At 45.2% G+C, this 24969-nt stretch overlaps 1 protein-coding gene across 1 annotated transcript in view; it reads left to right on the top strand.

The window, feature by feature from the left end:
* LOC143925259 (uromodulin-like) overlaps positions 1 to 24969 on the top strand; it is a 172170-nt gene that overhangs the window by 1137 nt on the left and 146064 nt on the right. The window contains exons 2-3 of the mRNA XM_077449850.1: positions 6584 to 7372; positions 24202 to 24294. Coding sequence (XP_077305976.1) covers positions 6584 to 7372; positions 24202 to 24294 — 882 coding nt within the window. The remainder of the gene's footprint in view (positions 1 to 6583; positions 7373 to 24201; positions 24295 to 24969) is intronic.

The raw sequence follows: 24969 nt of genomic DNA, 5'->3' as shown, positions 1-24969 counted from the left end.
GAAACTGTTGCATACACACGGTCGGACAAAGTTGTCGGAAAATTCCGATTGTACATAACGTGATGACGTTATTATTTCGTTACGACAGGACTACGTTCAGGCTAGTAGCCAAAAGCTTTGGTCTAGGAATTTGATCTGAGCATGCGTGGCACTTTGTCCGTCGGAGTAGGCTACACATGATCGGAGTATGTCCGATCGGAGCATTTTGTCGGAAAATTTTACGGGCAAGTTGGAAAACTTGGTCCGTCTGGTACTCCGACGGAAACAGTCCGATGGAGACCACACACAGCTGGATTATCCGACAAAATGGTCCGATAGGACACATTCCGTCGGAATCTCCGACCGTGTGTACAAGGGCGTTATATGGTGTTACCTTAAAAAAAAAAACAGATGAAGGAGAATACGACTCATCTCTGAAAAGTCGTTGGGTTTGGGTTACTCCATTACACCTCTCCATGATTTTTTGTGTATTGTTATGCATCCTTGATTATTTATGTTTCTGTGATATTGTAACTATGTATTTTTTTTTGTATAATACATTTTTTATATATATTTTTCTACGTATGTGAATATGGTAGTACCTATAAAGTCCCACTTCTAGGGGGTTTCTCCATTTTTCTATCCTTCTGGTGATGTGGTACACCTTTATAGCAGATTTATTTCACATAGCTCTGTTTCATACTTGTGAATCTGATCATTTTAATGTTTACAATCGTACCAATACATAGTCATGTTCATATACACACAGTATATACAGCAATATATGGAAATGTCACACGACGTAAGGGTACTTTGTTTTGTGCAGCCGGGCTGCCTTGACACAGTAAATGGGTGGAAGGCGGTCCGGAAGTGGTTAAAGCGGAGGTCCACCCTAAAGTGGAACTTCTGATCATTGGAACCCTCCCCCCTCCGGAGCCACAATTGGCACCTTTCAGGGGGGAGGGGGGTGCAGATACCTGTACAGTACAGGTATTTTCACCCACTTCCGGCATAGATATCCGCAGAATCTGCGGATATTTACGCCACTTCTTGCGGGTCCCCCGCTGTCCGCTGGGAAACACACAGATCCCAGGGACAGCGGGGACCCTCCTTATTGCGCAGCGCGACTCGCGCATGCGCAGTAGGGAACCGGGAAGTGAAGCCGCAAGGCTGCACTCCCTGATTCCCATACCCAAGATGGCGGCGGCAGCACCCGAGAGACGATCGAGAGATCGGCTTCGGGTGCCGCCATCGCGGGTTCGCTGGGCGGGTAAGTGTCCTTATTTTAAAAGTCAGCAGCTGCAGTATTTGTAGCCGCTGACTTAAAAAAAAATAAAAAAAACTGCCGAACTCCCGCTTTAAGGAGGTTCATCAGGAAATGCGTCTGTGAACATCCCATAATGCATTGCAAAAACGTTAATTTGCCGAAGTTTTGCACTTTACTCTGGTCAACTGTCTACTTCCCAAAAAGTGGTCATGGGGGGGGGGGGGGGGGTATTTGTAGTGTCCTGGCATTTTAAGGGCATCAAGAAATGAGATAGTTCGATGGTCCCTCAGTGCATCAGTATTGATCAATATTCAAAAGTATTTTCAAATATATTGTATATACATTACCATAGTTTGTGGACTATAATTTTCACACAGACTAAATAATATACACTGATCGGGGTTTTTTTTTTTTTTAACCACCTCACTTTCCTGCCCAAGCTATTTTTCAGCTTTCAGCGCTGTCACACTTTGAATGACAATTGCGCGGTCGTGCAACACTGCACCCAGATGAAATTCTTATCCTTTTTTTTCCCACAAATAGCGCTTTCTTTTGGTGTTTGATCACCTCTGCGTTTTTATTTTTTGCACTATGGAAAACAAGAAAGGGGCAAAAACAAACATGGACTACTCCAACCATAAATAGCCATGTATCACCCAGTGGAATCGAGGACTGTCTTGATACCCAGACATATAGACAATATATAGAAATTACAAAATATTTTTTTATTTATTTAGAAAAATTATTTTGTTAAAAACAGTTGTTAAATGTCAACCATCTTGCGACCAACTGTTTTTAACACAATAATTTTTCTAAATAAATAAAAAATTATTTTGTAATTTCTATATATTGTCCATATGTCTGGGTATCAAGACAGTCCTCGATTCCACTGGGTGATACATGGTTATTTATGGTTGGAGTAGTCCATGTTTGCTTTTGCCCCTTTCTTGTTTTCCATACTAAATAATGAGGATGAGGATACCAATTATCTTTTATTTATACTAAAACTACAAGGCACTACACTCTTTTCAAAATTTTTTGCGCTATAAACAAAAGTGGAAAGTTTGAAAAAAAAAACACAATATTTATTACTTTTTGCTATTAAATATCCAATCTTTTTTTTAAACCAATTTTTTTCCTCAGTTTAGGCTGTAATGTATTCTTCTACATATTTTTGTTAAAAAAAAAAAAAAATCGCAATAAGCGTATATTGATTGGTTTGCGCAAACGTTATAGCAAAATAGGGGATGGATTTGTGCCATTTTTTTTACTAGTAATGACGGTGATCAGTGATTTTTACTGGGACTGCGACATTATGGCGGAACAAGTCAGAGAATTTTGACACATTTTTGGGACCATTGTCATTTTTTACAGCGATCAGTGCTATGAAACGGCACTGGTTACTGTGGAAATGACACTGGCAGGAAAGGTGTTAAACACTAGGGGGCAATAAAGGGGTTAAGTGTGTCCTAGGGAGTGGTTCTAACTGTGGGGGGAGGGGTGGGCTCACTAAAACATAACAGAAATCACTGCTCCCCATGTCAAGGAACAGTAGATCTCTGTCATGTTGCTAGGCAAAATGTGGAAATGCCTTGTTTACATAGGAATCTTCCCGTCCTGCCGCTCCGTCACACTATCACAGGACACCAGCGGACATCGAGTCAACGGGACCCACAGGCATGGTCATGTTGTACGTGAGGGTGCCCGCTAGCCCCGCCAATTAAAGGTGATGTACAGGTACGCTCATTTGCCCACCGCTGCCATTGTGCTGACGTATATTGGCGTGCAGAGGTCGGCAAGCGGTTAAAGCTCATCCCATGTGACCACCAAGATATCCAAGGGAGGAAAACATCCGCCATGTGTTTAAAAATACTATGTGGGTGGCCACTCACCTCTAATGCCATGTACACACGATCGGAATTGTCGTCAGAAAAAGCTCTGATGGTTTTCCCATCTGAATTTCGCTCAAACTGTCTTGCCTACACACGGTCACACCAAATTCCGACGGTCAATAACACCGTGACTAGGGATAAGCCGAACACCCCCCGGTTCGGTTCGCACCAGAACCTTCAAACGGACTAAAAATTTGTTCGAACTTTAGAACCCTATTAAAGTCTATGGGACTCGAACGTTTGAAATTAAAAGTGCTAAATTTAAAGGCTAATATGCAAGATATGCAACAGACAACACCAGCAATAAGGGGTATCTTCAGGTGTATACTGTGCTGGAGGCACACAACACCCACTAACTCCTGCAGATGCCTGTATTAGAGAACACCAGCAATAAAGGGTAGATACAGGTGTATACTGTGCTGGAGGCACACAACACCCACTAACTCCTGCAGATGCCTTTATTAGAGAACATCAGCAATAAAGGGTAGATACAGGTGTACACTGTGCTGTGCTGGAGGCACACAACACCCACTTTAACTCCTGCAGATGCCTGTATTAGAGAACACCAGCAATAAAGGGTAGATACAGGTGTATACTGTGCTGGAGGCACACAACACTCACTAACTCCTGCAGATGCCTTTATTAGAGAACATCAGCAATAAAGGGTAGATACAGGTGTATACTGTGCTGTGCTGGAGGCACACAACACCCACTTTAACTCCTGCAGATGCCTGTATTAGAGAACATCAGCAATAAAGGATAGATACAGGTGTATACTGTGCTGGAAGCACACAACACCCACTAACTCCTGCAGATGGCTGTATTAGAGAACACCAGCAATAAAGGGTAGATACAGGTGTATACTGTGCTGGAGGCACACAACACCCACTAACTCCTGCAGATGCCTGTATTAGAGAACACCAGCAATAAAGGGTAGATACAGGTGTATACTGTGCTGGAGGCACACAACACCCACTAACTCCTGCAGATGCCTTTATTAGAGAACATCAGCAATAAAGGGTAGATACAGGTGTACACTGTGCTGTGCTGGAGGCACACAACACCCACTTTAACTCCTGCAGATGCCTGTATTAGAGAACACCAGCAATAAAGGGTAGATACAGGTGTATACTGTGCTGGAGGCACACAACACTCACTAACTCCTGCAGATGCCTTTATTAGAGAACATCAGCAATAAAGGGTAGATACAGGTGTATACTGTGCTGTGCTGGAGGCACACAACACCCACTTTAACTCCTGCAGATGCCTGTATTAGAGAACATCAGCAATAAAGGGTAGATACAGGTGTACACTGTGCTGTGCTGGAGGCACACAACACCCACTTTAACTCCTGCAGATGCCTGTATTAGAGAACACCAGCAATAAAGGGTAGATACAGGTGTATACTGTGCTGGAAGCACACAACACCCACTAACTCCTACAGATGCCTGAGAAAAGAACACACTGTCCCTACCTATCTTGCTCTTTCCCTGCACGCGGGAACACACTACACAAGGCCACCGCGCTGGTGGTCTTATATAGTGTGGGGCGTGTACTAAACCCCCTGAGCTATAATTGGTCACAGGCATCTTGCCTGTGGCCAATTAAGGCTCTCCTCGCTGCCGGTCCACAAAGTTCTGAATTCGCCAGACAAGCGGCTGTTTGAGTCGAACACTGAGCTCACCCCTAACCGCAACGTACAACAAGTTCAACATCACTATAAAAGGGAAAATTAATGTTTCCGAACATGCGTCAGAATTTTTCAGGTCGGAATTGCATACACATGGAAAATCTGATAGAAAGGTTTTCCGTCGGAAAAATTAAAAACAGGCTCTCAATCTAAAGTCCGTTGGAAAAGCAGACAGAAAAAACCGATGGGCATACACACGGTCGGAAAATCCAATGAGAAGCTCCCATCGGATTGTTTCCATCGGAAATTCTGGCCGCGTGTACGCGGAATAAGTTTGAGCTACAGTATATCCTCATACAGAATACTTTATTGATCCCAATGGGAAATTGGAAAATTTCCGTGACACAACCAAACTCAAAAAAGACAACACAAAGATCACGGCAATGAGCAGAACAAGATACAAAAACCAAACAAAATTACCAACAACAGCTATCAGCACCAAATAAAACAAATTAAAACTACACTAAAAATAAAACCTTCCATACAATTAACATACAACTAAAGCCTCGCACACAATCCAATTGTTGGCCAATAAAGCGTCAGAATTTGTCCTAAGGGCGTGTGCCAGGAACATGTCTTGCTTACAAACGGTACACAATTGTCGGCCAACAAACACAAACGTGGTGACGTTCTACGTCAAATTTCAGCTCTTGAGCGCCACCCTTTGGGCACCTTCTGCTAATGCCGTGTTTGGTGAACATCGACTCTGAGCATGCGTGTTTGTACTTTGGACTTTTGTGTGACAGACTTTTGTACACAAGATAGGAAAATCTGAAAAACAAACCGTTGTTTGCCGAAAATTTACTAGCCTGCCATCCAACAATTGTTGGCCAAAAGATGGACCACAATTGTCTGATGGAGCCTACTAATGGATGGATTTTAGGCCAACAGTCTGTCATCACACAATTCCCTGCTGAAAATCCAATCGCGTGTACGAGGCTTAAATTTGAGCTACAGTATATCCGAATACAGAATACTTTATTAATCCCAAAGGGAAATTAGGAAATGTTTGTGACACAACCACACTCAACAAAGTCAACACAAAGATCACAACAACGAACAGAACGAGATACAAAAACACAACAAAATTACCAATAACAGCCATCAGCACCAAATAAAACAAATTAAAACTACACTACAAATAAAACCATCCATACAATTATCATACAACATAAATAACACAGATTAAAATAACAGAAAATCAAACTATCAAATGCAAAAAATACACCACTTTCTCTAGTATTACCCCCAAAAAATAACATACAAACATACCATAAAAACAACATAAAGTCCTGATCATAAACCAGAATTAAATCTTTACCTCCAGCCCTCCCAGAGAAGAATTATATAACTTAATTGCCACAGGAAAAAATGTGATGTATCGTAGTTGTAACAATGGTAGTCTACAAACTGACCCACGTATTGTGAAGTGGGCACTTTCTAGATCAAACAAGCTTGTTAACACGCTTCTCCTTAGGCGCTAGGGTCTCTCATATCACGCGCGTTTCATCAGTTCTCTCCCACGGCGTAATCATATATAGCTAAAAATACTCTTTTTATACTGTATGTTCGTTTTTACACTTTATTAAAAACTGATAAACAATTTTACACTCACATTTAGTAAGATAAAACAAGCGTGGCAAAGTGCAGTGTATTCCACTATGGAACTTCCAGCCCAGCTGGAATTTTTAGGATGGATGCTTTTAGTTCCAGTCCGTTTATTGATTTTATTTTTTCTTCACTTTTTTTCTACAGCTGCAGTAGACTGTTCGCTATGTCATCCATATGCTCTATGCGACGGATTCCATTGTTCCTGCAAGGACGGCTTCTTTGGAAATGGACTCAACTGTTCCGACATTGATGAGTGCACCGACTCCCGAACACACAACTGCTCTGTTGGCACTTGTCAGAACACCATTGGCTCTTATATCTGCCTCTGTCCAAGAGGTTACATCCACTCAGAAGGTTCCTGTGTTCCCTTCAATGAGTGTGAAGATCCTAGTCTGTACCAATGTCATCCTGTAGCAAAGTGCATTTATACTTTTTATCGGTATACCTGTGTGTGTCCTGATGGATACTACGGGAACGGGTCCCATTGTGAAATTGATGAATGCCAGAGAGGCGCCTGTGGCTTTGGAATGGAATGTACCAAGTCCCTTGGCTCCTATTCCTGCTCTGATCCTTGTGTAAGCCGCACTGTGCTCAATCAGCCCCGGAGAAGCACAAACTACACACAATCCTCATTCCTTTACTATGATTATTACATGAATGGGTGGTATCAGTTTGTTGGTAGTGGAGGTGTTCGTATACCAGAATACTGTGTACCCATATATAGATGTAATACAAACATCCCACTGTGGATGAATGGAACACATCCGGTGATCAGAGATGGCATTGTAAATCGCACTTCTTGTGGCCGTTGGTCTGAAGACTGCTGCTACTGGACATCAACTATCCAGGTTAAGGCGTGTCCACAGGGATACTATGTGTACAAATTAATCGAAATTCAAACCTCCGGGTGGATCTACTCATCTTTTTGTACAGGTAAGTTATGAATTTCCTTTTCCTAGTCATTATACCTTATTAAAGCAGAGTTCCAACTGTATACATTTTTTTTTATGATAAATATCTTTGGATTAGAACTCATATATATATATAATTCACGTTTTTATGATCTATCGCCGCTCGATTGCCGATTTGCAATGAAAAGATATCTTTTATTATTGTCTCCTGGCATTTTCCATTTTGCTTGTGGGCATGTGAAGCCCACAAGCCACTATCTTCCGGGAAACGGTGCTACCGTGTGACCAGCATGCACCGTCCATTCTCGCGTATGCGCAGTGTGTGTGTGGCCCCTAGCACCATCAACTTCTGAACGTTGCCATTGCAACGGGCGGGGTCTTCAGAAGTGCCCGCCCCTGTAGTGATGGCAACTGTCGTCACTTCTGGTTTCAGAATATCAGGATCACGAGCGGCTGCCATCCACATTGACTCCTGGGGATTGTGACACAAAACTCCCAGGAGACAGTGCGCCGCCGGATATTATTATTATTATCGATTTATATAGCGCCAACAGTTTACTCAGCGCTTTACTATGTATAGGGGGGACAACACAATTACAGTACAATACAAAAGGTACAGGAGGGCCCCCGGCTCGTAGAGCTTACATTCTAAAGGGAGGGGGTGGTACAAAAGGTAATAGCTGCAGAGGATGATTTGATGGGGTGGCGGACATATTTATTTAAATATTTACAATGCTATATCTATATGGTATAATAATCATTTAGAGAAAAGGTTCTAAAAGTGGTTGGAATTCTGCATTAAGCTTTAAAAAATAAGTACAGTGGAACCTCGGATTGCGAGTAACGCGGTTAACGAACGTTTCGCAGTATGAGCACTGTATTTTTAAAAAATCGTGACTCGGTTTGTGAATGTTGTCTCGCATAATGAGCACAAATCAGTCCAAGGCGGTGTGCAGAACCGCTTTTGGCCTGAGGTGGTGGGGGGGCGCCGGAGCCGAGCAGAGGCGAACGTCACATTCGGAAATGCACGAAAGGCCAGAGTACAGCACTGTCGACCGCGGGTAGGAAGTTTTTCCAAGGTTTGCCGAGGTCAGCCATAGTGTCCTCTGGCCTTTTCGGCCGTTTCCGAGGCTCTAGGGCGCCCCCCGCCTCTGGTCACATGCGCTATTGCATCCCATTGAAGTCAATACGGATTTTTCGTTTCCATTGACTTCAATGGGAAAACTTGCTTTGATATGAGAGTACTTTGGATTACGAGCATTCTCCTGGAATGGATTATGCTTGTAATCCGAGGTTCCACTTTATATTAGGAATAGTAGAAAAAAATAAAAAAATCACACTAACCTCACCAATCCCAGCTGCAGCTGTCTCCCACCAGCTCCACCCCAAGAACTGAGCAATCAAGCACCGCCGATCGCTCAGTCCTCCCTTCTGCTCTGAGCAGAGAGCTGTTACAAGACCACACACATCGATAAAAGTCTCCCCATAATCCGTGTTAATAAGACCAATGGAGGAGAACGGCTGTTTCATCATTTTTTTTATTTGATGGAAAGTAAAAGGCAGACTTGATGGACGTCCTTGCATATAAAGTTAAAAAAAACTCCCAATTTGCAGATTCATTGGGTTTCCAAACCAATTCACTCATTCTACAATTACATTCCATCGTTTTTTTTTTTTTAGCTTTCAAAAGATTTTTATGTGGTATATATGAAGGTTACAGAATAGAATGCATAAAAATAGTTTTTCTCTCTCTATAGAAGACAGGATTGGTATCCATACAATATCTGAATCAGAGTTATAATAATAACAAATAACCGATAGAAGCCTGCTAGCGTAGTCATTATTCTCGGTTGAGGTAGCGTGTGACCATTACTACCCTATTTACCCCTATGGGGTCCAACTGTAAATGGGACACATAGAAGTGGAGAACACATTTCATATCATTAATACGTAGGAAGGGAATATAATGGGACATAGAAGTGGAGAACGCGTTTCATATCATTGATGAAGTCAAAACCCAACCTGATCAATATGAAAAAGCGCGATCGCACTGCCTCAATAACAAATAGACATGTGCGATTTGTTTCATTCTGAATTCGTTTTTTAACAATTTTCGACTTAACCCATTTTACGATTTTTTTCTGCATATTTGCTAATTTGAATATTTGAAAATTCGTCAATTTGAAAATTCGGAAGCTCGTAAAGTCAGAAAATCTAAAATCCGTAAATTTGAAAATCCAAAAAAAAAAAATCCGAAAACCTATAAAATTAGAAAATCAGAATTAACCAACTAATAATAACTTATATAATAACTCATAATAATAACTATTACTATTACATCTATTAAATTATAGGTATTGGAATTTCCTTTCAAATTTGGCTGTTAGTGAATGTAACAAATACAATTTTATCAGACGTTGCGGATAGTGATGGACGAACTTCCGACGGGACGTTTCGCGAACGCGAAACGCGAACGGACACAAACGTTCGCGAAAACGACCGTTCGCCGCGGGCTCCATTGACTTCAATGGGAGGCGAATTTCGCAAACCTTTAGGTCGAATTTGCGGCCACGGGGTAATTATTAGGGGGTAGCACGTAGTCCCACCACCTGGACAATAGCATAATACATGTATGAGGTGAATTTGGGATCGATAACTACAAGCATTTTTTTTTTATTTGGGAAATTGTTCTGACAATTCAGGACTATGGAGCTAATGAAGGCAATGGAGGAGAGGGAAGGTCAGGGACCAGGGTAGGCAAACAAGAGGGTGCAGGAGATACAGAGCACTGACAGCAGCACCGTAATACAGAGCACTGACATCAGCACCGTGACATACAGCGCTGACAGCAGCTCCGTGACATACAGCGCTGACAGCAGCTCCGTGACATACAGCGCTGACAGCAGCTCCGTGACATACAGCGCTGACAGCAGCTCCGTGACATACAGCGCTGACAGCAGCTCCGTGACATACAGCGCTGACAGCAGCACCGTGACATACAGCGCTGACAGCAGCTCCGTGACATACAGCGCTGACAGCAGCTCCGTGACATACAGCGCTGACAGCAGCTCCGTGACATACAGCACTGACAGCAGCTCCGTGACATACAGCGCTGACAGCAGCTCCGTGACATACAGCGCTGACAGCAGCACCGTGACATACAGCGCTGACAGCAGCTCCGTGACATACAGCGCTGACAGCAGCTCCGTGACATACAGCGCTGACAGCAGCTCCGTGACATACAGCGCTGACAGCAGCTCCGTGACATACAGCGCTGACAGCAGCTCCGTGACATACAGCGCTGACAGCAGCTCCGTGACATACAGCGCTGACAGCAGCTCCGTGACATACAGCGCTGACAGCAGCTCCGTGACATACAGCACTGACAGCAGCTCCGTGACATACAGCGCTGACAGCAGCTCCGTGACATACAGCGCTGACAGCAGCACCGTAAGCAGCCCCAGGAGGAAGTCAGCACAGCACAGGGATGGTGTGATCCCCTCATAATAAGAACCCCCAGGAGGAAGTCAGCACAGCACAGGGATGGTGGGAGCCCCTCATAATAAGAACACCCAGGAGGAAGTCAGCACAGCACAGGGATGGTGGGAACCCCTCATAATAAGCAGCCCCAGTAGAAATATGACACCGCTCAACCTCTTCAAAGAGGAGGGTAGGGGCATATAGTACGGTGTGCTTTTTTGGGTCAGGGAAGTGAGCCAAATGAATTAAGAAGGTCTGTGTGCTTGATTCCAAAAATTGTTTATAGACATATACATGGTCTACTGATCACATGTGTTGAATTCCTCCGAGATCCATGCCTCATTCATTTTTAGAAATGTGAGGTAGTTAACACTGTGGTGAGCTAGGCGAGTACGCTTATCGGTCACAATCCCCCCTGCTGCGCTGAACGTCCTTTCGGACAGGACACTGGATGAGGGGCAAGCCAACAGTTCGATTGCAAATTGGGCAAGCTCTGGCCAGAGGTCAAGCCTGCCCACCCAGTAGTCTAGGGGTTCATCACTCCTCAGAGCGTCCACATCGGCCGTTAACCCAATGTAGTCGGACACCTGACGGTCTAGGCGTTCCCTGATGCTGGATCCGGATGACACCTGTCGATGGGTCGGCTGAAAGAATGACCTCATATCCGAAGTCACCAACACATCTTCAAACCGGCCTCTTCTTGCAGGCGCTGTTGGATTGGTACCCGCAAATCCTTCTCTGGGAGTGGGAATTGCTCCTCTGCCAGCGCACGCAAAAGCAGAATGCAGCATTTCTCGAAGCAAGGCCTGGAAGTGCTGCATTCTGACAGCCCTCTGCGACGGCGGTAACATTTCCGCCATTTTGTGTTTGTACCGGGGGTCTAAGTACGTTGCCACCCAGTACTGGTCCTTGACCCTCATGCTTTTTATACGGGGGTCCCTATTAAAACACTGGAGCATGAAGGCCCCCATTTGCACTAAAGTGGAAGCGGTGTGGTGGCCTGGCTCCTGCTCATCATCCAGGATAATGTCGTCCTCTTCATTCTCCTCTCCCCATCCTCGCACAACAGGGATCCCAGAAAGGTTTAAAGCATGCTCTTCTTGCTCCTGCTCATCCGCCCCGGCACCATCCTCCTCTGACTCCTCATCAGACTCCTGTTGTTGACTTGTCTCAGATAGAGTAGCCCCCCCTGGGAATTCATCCAGCATTGCGACTTCCTCATCTTCCCGCTCCTGCTCCTCCACAGCCTGATCAATGACACGACGCAATGCACGCTCCAGAAAGAAGGCATAAGGTACCATGTCACTGATGGCGCCATGGCTGCGACTGACCAGTTTGGTGATCTCCTCAAATGGCCGCAGAAGTCTGCATGTGTCGCGCATGAGCAGCCACTGGCGCGGTGAAAAAAAACCCAGCTCCCCAGAACCGTTTCTTTCGCAGAGTTCATACAGGTAGACGTTAACTGCACGTTTCTGCTGGAGCAGCCTATCAAGCATATAGAAGGTTGAGTTCCATCGCGTCGGGCAATCGCAAATAAGACGTCTGACCGGCAGATGGTGTCGCCGCTGAATGTCAGCAAGGCGAGCCATGGCCGTGTAAGATCTTCTGAAATGGGCCGAGATTTTCCTTGCCTGCCGCAAGATGTCCTGGACCCCAGGGTATTTGACAAGGAATCGCTGCACGACCAAGTTTAAGACGTGTGCCATGCACGGCACGTGCGTGATTTTGCCCTGTTTCAATGCGCTAAGCAGATTGGCACCGTTGTCACACACCACTTTACCAACTGTCAAATTGAGCGGTGTTAGCCACTCATCTGCCTGTGAACGCAAAGCTGAAAGGAGTGCCGGGCCAGTGTGGCTCTTTGCTTCCAGGCACAACAGACGCAGCACGGCATGGCAACGTCTCACCTGGCATGTGGAATAGGTTCTGGGGAGCTTGGGCGGTGCAGTGGAAGAGACGCTAGCAGCGGAAAAGGAGGAGGCAGCTGAGGAGGAGAGGGAGGAGGATGGAGTAGGAGGAGGAGAAGAAGAGTCAGGCCTGCATGCAATCCGTGGCGGTAAAACCAAATCTACACGGGTGCCACGGGTTACATGCTTGACGGCCGTCAGAAGGTTCACCCAGTGGGCAGTAAAACTGATATACCTTCCCTGCCCGTGTTTGCTAGACCACGTGTCTGTGGTCAGATGTATCTTGGCACCGACACTGTGTGCCAGAGATACATTCACTTGCCGCTGAACATGGCCATATAGCTCTGGGATGCCCTTCTCTGAGAAATACTTCCTTCCTGGGACCTTCCATTGTGGTGTTCCAATGGCCACAAATTTGCGAAAGGCCTCCGAGTCCACCAGTTTATATGGCAGTAGTTGGCGGGCTATGAGTTCTGACAAGCCAGCCGCCAACCGTTGGGCAAGAGGGTTATCCGGCGTCATCATTTTTTTACGCTCAAACATTAGGCCCACGGAAGCCTGCCTTTTTGCAGAAAAATGTGAGCTTGGCGTGATGGAAGGTGGAGTGGAGGACAATTGTGAGGAGAGAGGAGAAGGAGAAGTAGAAGACGAGGCTGGACGGTGAGAGCCTGCAGTGTGGCTTTGTGTGTTCCGTTGCTCCCACTGGGCTCGGTGATGGCTGCTCATGTGCCTTCTTAAGGCGGTCGTCCCTAGGTGAGTATTGGGCTTACCGCGACTAACGCGTTGACTGCAAAGATTGCAGATGGCAACGCTATTGTCAGCAGCGGACACGTTAAAAAAAGCCCACACTGCGGAGCCATGTGCCGGTGTCCTGGGAGCGCCAGATGTGACCGTACATGGTCGATGACTCGCTCCTGATACATTTGCAGTCTGCTTTGTCCCTGCTGTGCAATGTAAGTCATTGCTGCTTCTCCTCCCTATCTGCTGGTCCATATCTCCCTCTGAACTCCCCTCCTCTTCCTCTCTTGTGGGCACCCACGTGACATCACTAGACACGTCATCATCAACGTCACCTTCCCCACCGCTATAAGTAGAGTAGGCAGCAACACCGGGGACCAACCTCCTCCTTGGGCTGATCTGGGTACTGGCGTCAGACTGCTGAGTAGCGCTTGTTGCTACCTCCTCTTCCTGATCCAATACCAAGAGTGGCTGCGCATCAGAAATGTCCTCTTGATATGGATCGGAAAATAATTCCAGTGACTCAAGCGGAAGGTATGTGGTGGTGGTGGTGGTGGTCGTGTTGTTGGTGGTAGTGTCTTTGGGGGTGCACATAGCAGAGAGTGAAGAAGAGGGTGCAGATCGAGAGGATGAGGAGGGTGCAGAAGAGTAAGGCTGAGCGAGCCACTCAACCAAGTCTGGTGCATCCTTTAAAGTAATTGAACGCACCTTCTGCAACTTCCCACTTTGGCTCAAGCCTGTTGCTCCTGCCCTACCCCTACCACCCCTGCGGAAGGGCCTGCCTCTTCCTCTGCATGTCATTTTTTAAATGACCCTGTGACAAAACTCTTAGTCCCTATACCGCTGAAGGACTGCTGCAGTATAGGTGAGCGGTCAGCAGTGGTGCACGTCAACCCTATCTATTGTGGACCGATAGCGGTCCTTACAGAACAGCAGACTGTACCGCACTCAAGCCTATGTACCGTAGCACCCTATACCAAGTTACCAGTCCTTATAAGAACTTTTGTGGACCAAGCAGGTTGTGTATTAGTGTTTAGCAGACTGTACGTCAGTCCCTATACCGCTGAAGGACTGCTGCAGTATAGGGCAGCGGTCAGCAGTGGTGCACGTCAACCCTATCTATTGTGGACCGATAGCGGTCCTTACAGAACAGCAGACTGTACCGCACTCAAGCCTATGTACCGTAGCACCCTATACCAAGTTACCAGTCCTTATAAGAACTTTTGTGGAACAAGCAGGTTGTGTGTTAGTGATTAGCAGACTGTACGTCAGTCCCTATACCGCTGAAGGACTGCTGCAGTATAGGGCAGCGGTCAGCAGTGGTGCACGTCAACCCTATCTATTGTGGACCGATAGCGGTCCTTACAGAACAGCAGACTGTACCGCACTCAAGCCTATGTACCGTAGCACCCTATACCAAGTTACCAGTCCTTATAAGAACTTTTGTGGAACAAGCAGGTTGTGTGTTAGTGATTAGCAGACTGTACGTCAGTCCCTATACCGCTGAAGGACTGCTGCAGTATAGGTGAGCGGTCAGCAGTGGTGCACGTCAACCCTATCTATTGTGGACCGATAGCGGTCCTTACAGAACAGCAGACTGTACCGCACTCAAGCCTATGTACCGTAGCACCCTATACCAAGTTACCAGTCCTTATAAGAACTTTTGTGGACCAAGCAGGTTGTGTATTAGTGTTTAGCAGACTGTACGTCAGTCCCTATACCGCTGAAGGACTGCTGCAGTATAGGGCAGCGGTCAGCAGTGGTGCACGTCAACCCTATCTATTGTGGACCGATAGCGGTCCTTACAGAACAGCAGACTGTACCGCACTCAAGCCTATGTACCGTAGCACCCTATACCAAGTTACCAGTCCTTATAAGAACTTTTGTGGACCAAGCAGGTTGTGTATTAGTGTTTAGCAGACTGTACGTCAGTCCCTATACCGCTGAAGGACTGCTGCAGTATAGGGCAGCGGTCAGCAGTGGTGCACGTCAACCCTATCTATTGTGGACCGATAGCGGTCCTTACAGAACAGCAGACTGTACCGCACTCAAGCCTATGTACCGTAGCACCCTATACCAAGTTACCAGTCCTTATAAGAACTTTTGTGGACCAAGCAGGTTGTGTATTAGTGTTTAGCAGACTGTACGTCAGTCCCTATACCGCTGAAGGACTGCTGCAGTATAGGGCAGCGGTCAGCAGTGGTGCACGTCAACCCTATCTATTGTGGACCGATAGCGGTCCTTACAGAACAGCAGACTGTACCGCACTCAAGCCTATGTACCGTAGCACCCTATACCAAGTTACCAGTCCTTATAAGAACTTTTGTGGAACAAGCAGGTTGTGTGTTAGTGATTAGCAGACTGTACGTCAGTCCCTATACCGCTGAAGGACTGCTGCAGTATAGGTGAGCGGTCAGCAGTGGTGCACGTCAACCCTATCTATTGTGGACCGATAGCGGTCCTTACAGAACAGCAGACTGTACCGCACTCAAGCCTATGTACCGTAGCACCCTATACCAAGTTACCAGTCCTTATAAGAACTTTTGTGGACCAAGCAGGTTGTGTATTAGTGTTTAGCAGACTGTACGTCAGTCCCTATACCGCTGAAGGACTGCTGCAGTATAGGGCAGCGGTCAGCAGTGGTGCACGTCAACCCTATCTATTGTGGACCGATAGCGGTCCTTACAGAACAGCAGACTGTACCGCACTCAAGCCTATGTACCGTAGCACCCTATACCAAGTTACCAGTCCTTATAAGAACTTTTGTGGACCAAGCAGGTTGTGTATTAGTGTTTAGCAGACTGTACGTCAGTCCCTATACCGCTGAAGGACTGCTGCAGTATAGGGCAGCGGTCAGCAGTGGTGCACGTCAACCCTATCTATTGTGGACCGATAGCGGTCCTTACAGAACAGCAGACTGTACCGCACTCAAGCCTATGTACCGTAGCACCCTATACCAAGTTACCAGTCCTTATAAGAACTTTTGTGGAACAAGCAGGTTGTGTGTTAGTGATTAGCAGACTGTACGTCAGTCCCTATACCGCTGAAGGACTGCTGCAGTATAGGTGAGCGGTCAGCAGTGGTGCACGTCAACCCTATCTATTGTGGACCGATAGCGGTCCTTACAGAACAGCAGACTGTACCGCACTCAAGCCTATGTACCGTAGCACCCTATACCAAGTTACCAGTCCTTATAAGAACTTTTGTGGACCAAGCAGGTTGTGTATTAGTGTTTAGCAGACTGTACGTCAGTCCCTATACCGCTGAAGGACTGCTGCAGTATAGGGCAGCGGTCAGCAGTGGTGCACGTCAACCCTATCTATTGTGGACCGATAGCGGTCCTTACAGAACAGCAGACTGTACCGCACTCAAGCCTATGTACCGTAGCACCCTATACCAAGTTACCAGTCCTTATAAGAACTTTTGTGGAACAAGCAGGTTGTGTGTTAGTGATTAGCAGACTGTACGTCAGTCCCTATACCAATGAAGGACTGCTGCAGTATAGGGCAGCGGTCAGCAGTAGTGCACGGCAACCCTATGTATTGTGGACCGATAGCGGTCCTTACAGAACAGCAGACTGTACTGCACTCAGGCCTATGTACCGTAGCACCCTATACCAAGTTACCAGTCCTTATAAAAACTTTTGTGGACCAAGCAGGTTGTGTGTTAGTGTTTAGCAGACTGTGCGTCAGTCCCTATACCGCTGAAGGACTGCTGCAGTATAGGGCAGCGGTCAGCAGTAGTGCACGGCAACCCTATGTATTGTGGACCGATAGCGGTCCTTACAGAACAGCAGACTGTAACGCACTCAGGCCTATGTACCGTAGCACCCTATACCAAGTTACCAGTCCTTATAAGAACTTTTGTGGACCAAGCAGGTTGTGTGTTAGTGATTAGCAGACTGTACGTCAGTCCCTATACCAATGAAGGACTGCTGCAGTATAGGGCAGCGGTCAGCAGTAGTGCACGGCAACCCTATGTATTGTGGACCGATAGCGGTCCTTACAGAACAGCAGACTGTAACGCACTCAGGCCTATGTACCGTAGCACCCTATACCAAGTTACCAGTCCTTATAAAAACTTTTGTGGACCAAGCAGGTTGTGTGTTAGTGTTTAGCAGACTGTGCGTCAGTCCCTATACCGCTGAAGGACTGCTGCAGTATAGGGCAGCGGTCAGCAGTGGTGCACGTCAACCCTATCTATTGTGGACCGATAGCGGTCCTTACAGAACAGCAGACTGTACCGCACTCAAGCCTATGTACCGTAGCACCCTATACCAAGTTACCAGTCCTTATAAGAACTTTTGTGGACCAAGCAGGTTGTGTATTAGTGTTTAGCAGACTGTACGTCAGTCCCTATACCGCTGAAGGACTGCTGCAGTATAGGGCAGCGGTCAGCAGTGGTGCACGTCAACCCTATCTATTGTGGACCGATAGCGGTCCTTACAGAACAGCAGACTGTACCGCACTCAAGCCTATGTACCGTAGCACCCTATACCAAGTTACCAGTCCTTATAAGAACTTTTGTGGAACAAGCAGGTTGTGTGTTAGTGATTAGCAGACTGTACGTCAGTCCCTATACCAATGAAGGACTGCTGCAGTATAGGGCAGCGGTCAGCAGTAGTGCACGGCAACCCTATGTATTGTGGACCGATAGCGGTCCTTACAGAACAGCAGACTGTAACGCACTCAGGCCTATGTACCGTAGCACCCTATACCAAGTTACCAGTCCTTATAAGAACTTTTGTGGACCAAGCAGGTTGTGTGTTAGTGATTAGCAGACTGTACGTCAGTCCCTATACCAATGAAGGACTGCTGCAGTATAGGGCAGCGGTCAGCAGTAGTGCACGGCAACCCTATGTATTGTGGACCGATAGCGGTCCTTACAGAACAGCAGACTGTACTGCACTCAGGCCTATGTACCGTAGCACCCTATACCAAGTTACCAGTCCTTATAAAAACTTTTGTGGACCAAGCAGGTTGTGTGTTAGTGTTTAGCAGACTGTGCGTCAGTCCCTATACCGCTGAAGGACTGCTGCAGTATAGGGCAGCGGTCAGCAGTAGTGCACGGCAACCCTATGTATTGTGGACCGATAGCGGTCCTTACAGAACAGCAGACTGTAACGCACTCAGGCCTATGTACCGTAGCACCCTATACCAAGTTACCAGTCCTTATAAGAACTTTTGTGGACCAAGCAGGTTGTGTGTTAGTGATTAGCAGACTGTACGTCAGTCCCTATACCAATGAAGGACTGCTGCAGTATAGGGCAGCGGTCAGCAGTAGTGCACGGCAACCCTATGTATTGTGGACCGATAGCGGTCCTTACAGAACAGCAGACTGTAACGCACTCAGGCCTATGTACCGTAGCACCCTATACCAAGTTACCAGTCCTTATAAAAACTTTTGTGGACCAAGCAGGTTGTGTGTTAGTGTTTAGCAGACTGTGCGTCAGTCCCTATACCGCTGAAGGACTGCTGCAGTATAGGGCAGCGGTCAGCAGTAGTGCACGGCAACCCTATGTATTGTGGACCGATAGCGGTCCTTACAGAACAGCAGACTGTAACGCACTCAGGCCTATGTACCGTAGCACCCTATACCAAGTTACCAGTCCTTATAAGAACTTTTGTGGACCAAGCAGGTTGTGTGTTAGTGATTAGCAGACTGTACGTCAGTCCCTATACCAATGAAGGACTGCTGCAGTATAGGGCAGCGGTCAGCAGTAGTGCACGGCAACCCTATGTATTGTGGACCGATAGCGGTCCTTACAGAACAGCAGACTGTAACGCACTCAGGCCTATGTACCGTAGCACCCTATACCAAGTTACCAGTCCTTATAAGAACTTTTGTGGAACAAGCAGGTTGTGTGTTAGTGATTAGCAGACTGTACGTCAGTCCCTATACCAATGAAGGACTGCTGCAGTATAGGGCAGCGGTCAGCAGTAGTGCACGGCAACCCTATGTATTGTGGACCGATAGCGGTCCTTACAGAACAGCAGACTGTAACGCACTCAGGCCTATGTACCGTAGCACCCTATACCAAGTTACCAGTCCTTATAAGAACTTTTGTGGACCAAGCAGGTTGTGTGTTAGTGATTAGCAGACTGTACGTCAGTCCCTATACCAATGAAGGACTGCTGCAGTATAGGGCAGCGGTCAGCAGTAGTGCACGGCAACCCTATGTATTGTGGACCGATAGCGGTCCTTACAGAACAGCAGACTGTACTGCACTCAGGCCTATGTACCGTAGCACCCTATACCAAGTTACCAGTCCTTATAAAAACTTTTGTGGACCAAGCAGGTTGTGTGTTAGTGTTTAGCAGACTGTGCGTCAGTCCCTATACCGCTGAAGGACTGCTGCAGTATAGGGCAGCGGTCAGCAGTAGTGCACGGCAACCCTATGTATTGTGGACCGATAGCGGTCCTTACAGAACAGCAGACTGTAACGCACTCAGGCCTATGTACCGTAGCACCCTATACCAAGTTACCAGTCCTTATAAGAACTTTTGTGGACCAAGCAGGTTGTGTGTTAGTGATTAGCAGACTGTACGTCAGTCCCTATACCAATGAAGGACTGCTGCAGTATAGGGCAGCGGTCAGCAGTAGTGCACGGCAACCCTATGTATTGTGGACCGATAGCGGTCCTTACAGAACAGCAGACTGTACCGCACCCAAGCCTATGTACCGTAGCACCCTAGACAGACCAAGTTACCAGTCCTGATAAAGAGCTTTGTGGAACAAGTGAGTTGTGAATGATTAGCAGACTGCAGCAGAAGGGCAGCAGTCAAGTATAATATTCTTTCTATATTTGGAAGAAAGAATATTATACGTGTACAAGCCTATTACCGTACCACTGATACCAGTCCTGAAAAGAACCTTTGTGGAACTAATAGTAACAGCAAGTCTTTAAAATTATCCTCACTGCCTGACACACTGCTTCCTGCCTGTCCCTATACAAATTGGCAAAAAAGAGTAGGCTGGAACGATTAGCTGGAACAGCTCTTTTGTGGACCTGATAGTAACAGCTAATGATGATGATGATGATGATGATGAAGAAAGACTAATCTGGCTGAGCTGTCCCTAAAATAGCAGCATACAGCGCTCTGTCCCTTTATCTAAACTGACAAAAGAAACTCAGGCTGCTGACCTAACACCTATACCAGTCCTGAAAAGAACTTTTGTGTACCAAATAGCTAGCGTTTTCTCTGTCCCTACTCCACACAGGATCCTTTCCCTACAGTGACAGAAGAAAGAATGTAAAATGGCCACCGGATCGGGTGTATTTATAGGTTAGGGGGAATGTCCAAGTGTCCATGAGCTGTCATGTCTCAATTGGTTGTCCTGTAACACATGATAAACGTGTCACGAAAGGTTAAAGTTCTTGTATACATTAAACACGTAAGTCCGCCGGGGCGAACGACGGAAAAAGGCGTTCGAACCCGCGGACGGCGAAAGTCGGAAATTCGCCGCGAAACGACCGCCGGGCGAACCGTTCGGCCATCACTAGTTGCGGATTATCCAAAATAATGAACACCATATCTAAACGCATGGAACTTATTGAATTAATAATAATAAAAAAAAAATAATAATAATAATAAAAACATATTATTATTATTATTTATTTTTCATTTATTCCGTTACATTTGTTTATATGCAGCATTTGTTATTTTCGGATAATTCGTAACTTTGGATACATTTGTATTCGTTACGTTCACTAACAGCCAAATTTGAAAGTGAAATTCCAATACCTAGAATTTAATAATTAGTTATTATTAGTTAGTTATTCAGTTATTCTTTCAAATTTTTGGATTTTCTTTCTCCTTTTCGGGTTTTCAAATTTACTAATTTACAAATTTTAAAATTTTTGAATTTTTACGAATTGCGATCATAACGAATGTCCTGAAAAAATGAAAGAAAAAAAATAAAATTAAGCCAAAAGGGATACATTTTTCGGCAGTGCTAAGTCTAATATAATAACAAAGTAAGATATTGACTAAAACATGACAATAGGTAACTAAAAATATAGACATTTCATATGTATAAAATGCCGGTGCATAATATATCATTAATACGTAGGAAGGGAATATAATGGGACAGAGAGGTGGGGAACGCGTTTCATATCATTAATACATAGGAAGGGAATATCCCCTATACAAGAAACAATTGCTTTACTTTAACATTCTTAATAAAGAGGAAAGAGTTTATTGTTAACTAGGAGTGTTGATAAAGTTCTTTCAGTAGTTGTAGAGGCTTCAGGGAGGGTAGTCCAGTTGAGCCAGTGTCTCTTGTTGAAAGTTGAAGTTGAAGTTGAAATTTATGTTATAGTTTTTTTCGGGCTAACATTAATTTGTAATGTGCTTGTACAGTGCCTTGAAAAAGTATTCATACCACTTTTGTCATGTTATAACCAATCCCAACTATTGGGATTTTATGTGATAGACCAACACAAAGTGGCACATAATTGTGAAGTGGAAGGAAAATGATAAATGTTTTTTTTTTACAAATCAATAAGTGATAAGTGTGGGGGAGGGGCATTTGTATTTAGCCCCCTTTACTCTGATACCACTAACTAAGATCTAGTGGAACCAATTGCCTTCAGAAGTCACCTAATTAGTAAATAGAGTCCACCTGTGTGTCATTTAATCTCAGTATGAATACAGCTGTTCTGTGAAGTCCTCAGAGGTTGTTTAGAGAACATTAGTGAACAAACATCATGAAGGCCAAGGAACACACCAGACAGGTCGGGGATAAAGTTGTGGAGAAGTATAAAGCAGGGTTGGGTTATAATAAAATCTCCCAAGCTTTGACCATCTCACGGAGCTCTATTCAATCCATCATCGGAAAATGGAAAGAGTATGGGCACAACTGCAAACCTACCAAGACATGGCCGTCCACCTAAACTGACCAGCCGGGCAAGGAGAGCATTCATCAGAGAAGAGCCAAGAGGTCCATGGTAACTCTGGAGGAGCTGCAGAGATCCACAGCTCAGGGGGGAGAATCTGTCCACAGGACAACTATTAGTCGTCTCTCCACAAATCTGCCCTTTATGGAAGAGTGACAAGAAGAAAGACATTGGAGAAAGAAAGTCATAAGAAGTCCTGTTTGTAGTTTGTGAGAAGCCATGTGGGGGAGGGGGCAGCAAACATGTGGAAGAAGGTGATCTGGTCAGAGGAGACCAAAATTCTACTTTTTGGCCTAAAAGCAAAACGCTATGTGTGGGGAAAACTAACACCGCCCATCCCCCGAACACACCATCCCCACCGTGAGACATGGTGGTGGCAGCATCATGTGGTGGGGATGGTTTTCTTCAGCAGGGACAGGGAAGCTGGTCAGAGTTGATGGGAAGATGGATGGAGCCAAATACAGGACAATCTTAGAAGAAAACCTGTTAGAGTCGGCAAAAGACTTGAGGCCAGGGCTGAGGTTCCCCTTCCAGCAGGACAACGACCCGAAACATCCAGCCAGAGCTACAATGGAATGGTTTACATCAAAGCATATTCATGTGTTAGAATTGCCCAGTCACAGTCCAGACCTAAATCCCATTGAGAATCTGTGGCAAGACTTGAAAATTGCTGATCACAGACGCTCTCCATCCAATCTGACAGAGCTTGAGATATTTTACAAAGAAGAAGAATGGGCAGAAATGTCCTCTCTAGATGGGCAAAGCTGGTAGAGACACCCCGAAAAAGACTTGAATCTGTAATTGCAGCAAAAGGAAGTTCTTCAAAGTATTGACTCCATGGGGAGCCAAATAAATGCCCCTCCTCCACACTTTTCACATATTTATTTGTATCATTTATCATTTTCCTTCCACTTAGCAATTATGTGACATTTTGTGTTGGTCCATCACATTAAATCCCAATAAAATACACTTAAGTTTTTGGTTGTAACATGACAAGATGTGGAAAATTTTAAGGAGTACGAATACTTTTTCAAGGCATTGGATAAATAGTCTTGTAATAACTTCATCAAGATTAGAGTCTTCAATTGATTTCCACAATTTGGTTATTGTAAAGCCTTGTACACACGGTCGGAGAATCTGTCGGAATGAGTCTTATCGGACCGTGTCGTCAGATAATCCGACTGTGTGTGGTCTGCATCGGACTGACTCCATCTGAATCTCCGTCCGACCCAATTTTCCAACATGTTGGAAATATTTCCCGACCAACTGGGCTGGACGGACCTAATCCGATCATGTGTAGAGCATTTTCATCGGACCAAGTGCCACGCATGCTCAGATCAAATTCTTACATCAAAGCTATTGGCTACTAGCCTGAATGTAGTCCCATCGTAACAAAATTACGTCATCACGTTCTGAAAGATCGGATTTCTCGCCAACTTGGCCCGACCGTGTGTGCGCAACAGTTTCGGACACAATCCGTCAGACTAAATCCGACGGACAAAATCCGACGGATTTGGTTGCCAAAATCTCCGACCGTGTGTACGTGGGCTAAGTCTTGCGGCTATGAGGGTATTAGTCACTATTGTTTTGTATGGTGGTGGGAAGGCGTCTAAGTTAATACTTAGAAGGGCCATAGCTGGAGCGAGTTTGAGTCGGTTACCTGTTCGAGAGGCAATACATGTCGATATGCAATTCCAAAAGCTAGATAGATTCTTACAGCTCCGTAAACATTCCATATTTCTCAGCGCGTCTTCATTATATTATCTGATTTATGAAAGTCCCCCAGAAGTTTGATTGGTCCTCATAAGTATCCAATTCTCTCTTTAGATCCTTCAACATATACGTGTAAAGCGGATGAGGAATGGCAGCTGAGGAACGATCAATCTGGATGTTTTTGCAAAAATCCGTATAACGTCACTGGTATGTATGCAAGGACTAAAGGAGTCACTCCGGATTGTCTCACTATTTCATAGCTGAAGTCATCTACCAACCCAAATTTTATCTAAAAACCATTTAAAGTTTAACCCCAACAAAAACATTTTTAGCATTGGCTGGACCCAATTCACAAAAATTTCAGTTGAGGTTTTATTTTTTATTTTGGCAATTTGTGACATCACTGGGGGGGGGGGGGATGGGGGGGGTGGTTGAGCTGAGAGAATGTCTGAAACATATGTCTAGTTGTGACCTGGCCAAAATTTTACAATATTTTCAATCCTTTTAAATTCAGAATTTCTAAACCAGTCTTCAAAAAAGGGTTGCATTACACGGCAGTACATGATTAAAAATCATGCAGAATGTTTTTGGAAGCTCCTGCAGGTTATGGGATGATGAAGTCAAAACACAATCTGATCAATATGAAAAAGCGCAATCACACTGTCTCAATAACAAATAGACATGTGCGATTTGTTTCATTCTGAATTCGTTTTTTAACAAATTTCGACAAAAAAAAAACATTTTACGATTTTTTCAGAATATTTGAAAATTTGAATATTTGAAAATTTGTCAATTTGAAAATTCGAAAACTCGTAAAGTCATAAAATCTAAAATCTGTAAATTTGAAAATCCAAAAAATAATAATCCAAAAACCCCGAAAAT

The sequence above is a fragment of the Lithobates pipiens genome, unplaced genomic scaffold, assembly GCF_037356315.1.
Source record: "Lithobates pipiens isolate NorthernLeopardFrog02 unplaced genomic scaffold, aLitPip1_a1.2 Scaffold_22, whole genome shotgun sequence".
NCBI classification, from domain to species: Eukaryota; Metazoa; Chordata; class Amphibia; order Anura; family Ranidae; genus Lithobates; species Lithobates pipiens.
This window is presented reverse-complemented; position numbering and strand designations above follow the sequence as displayed.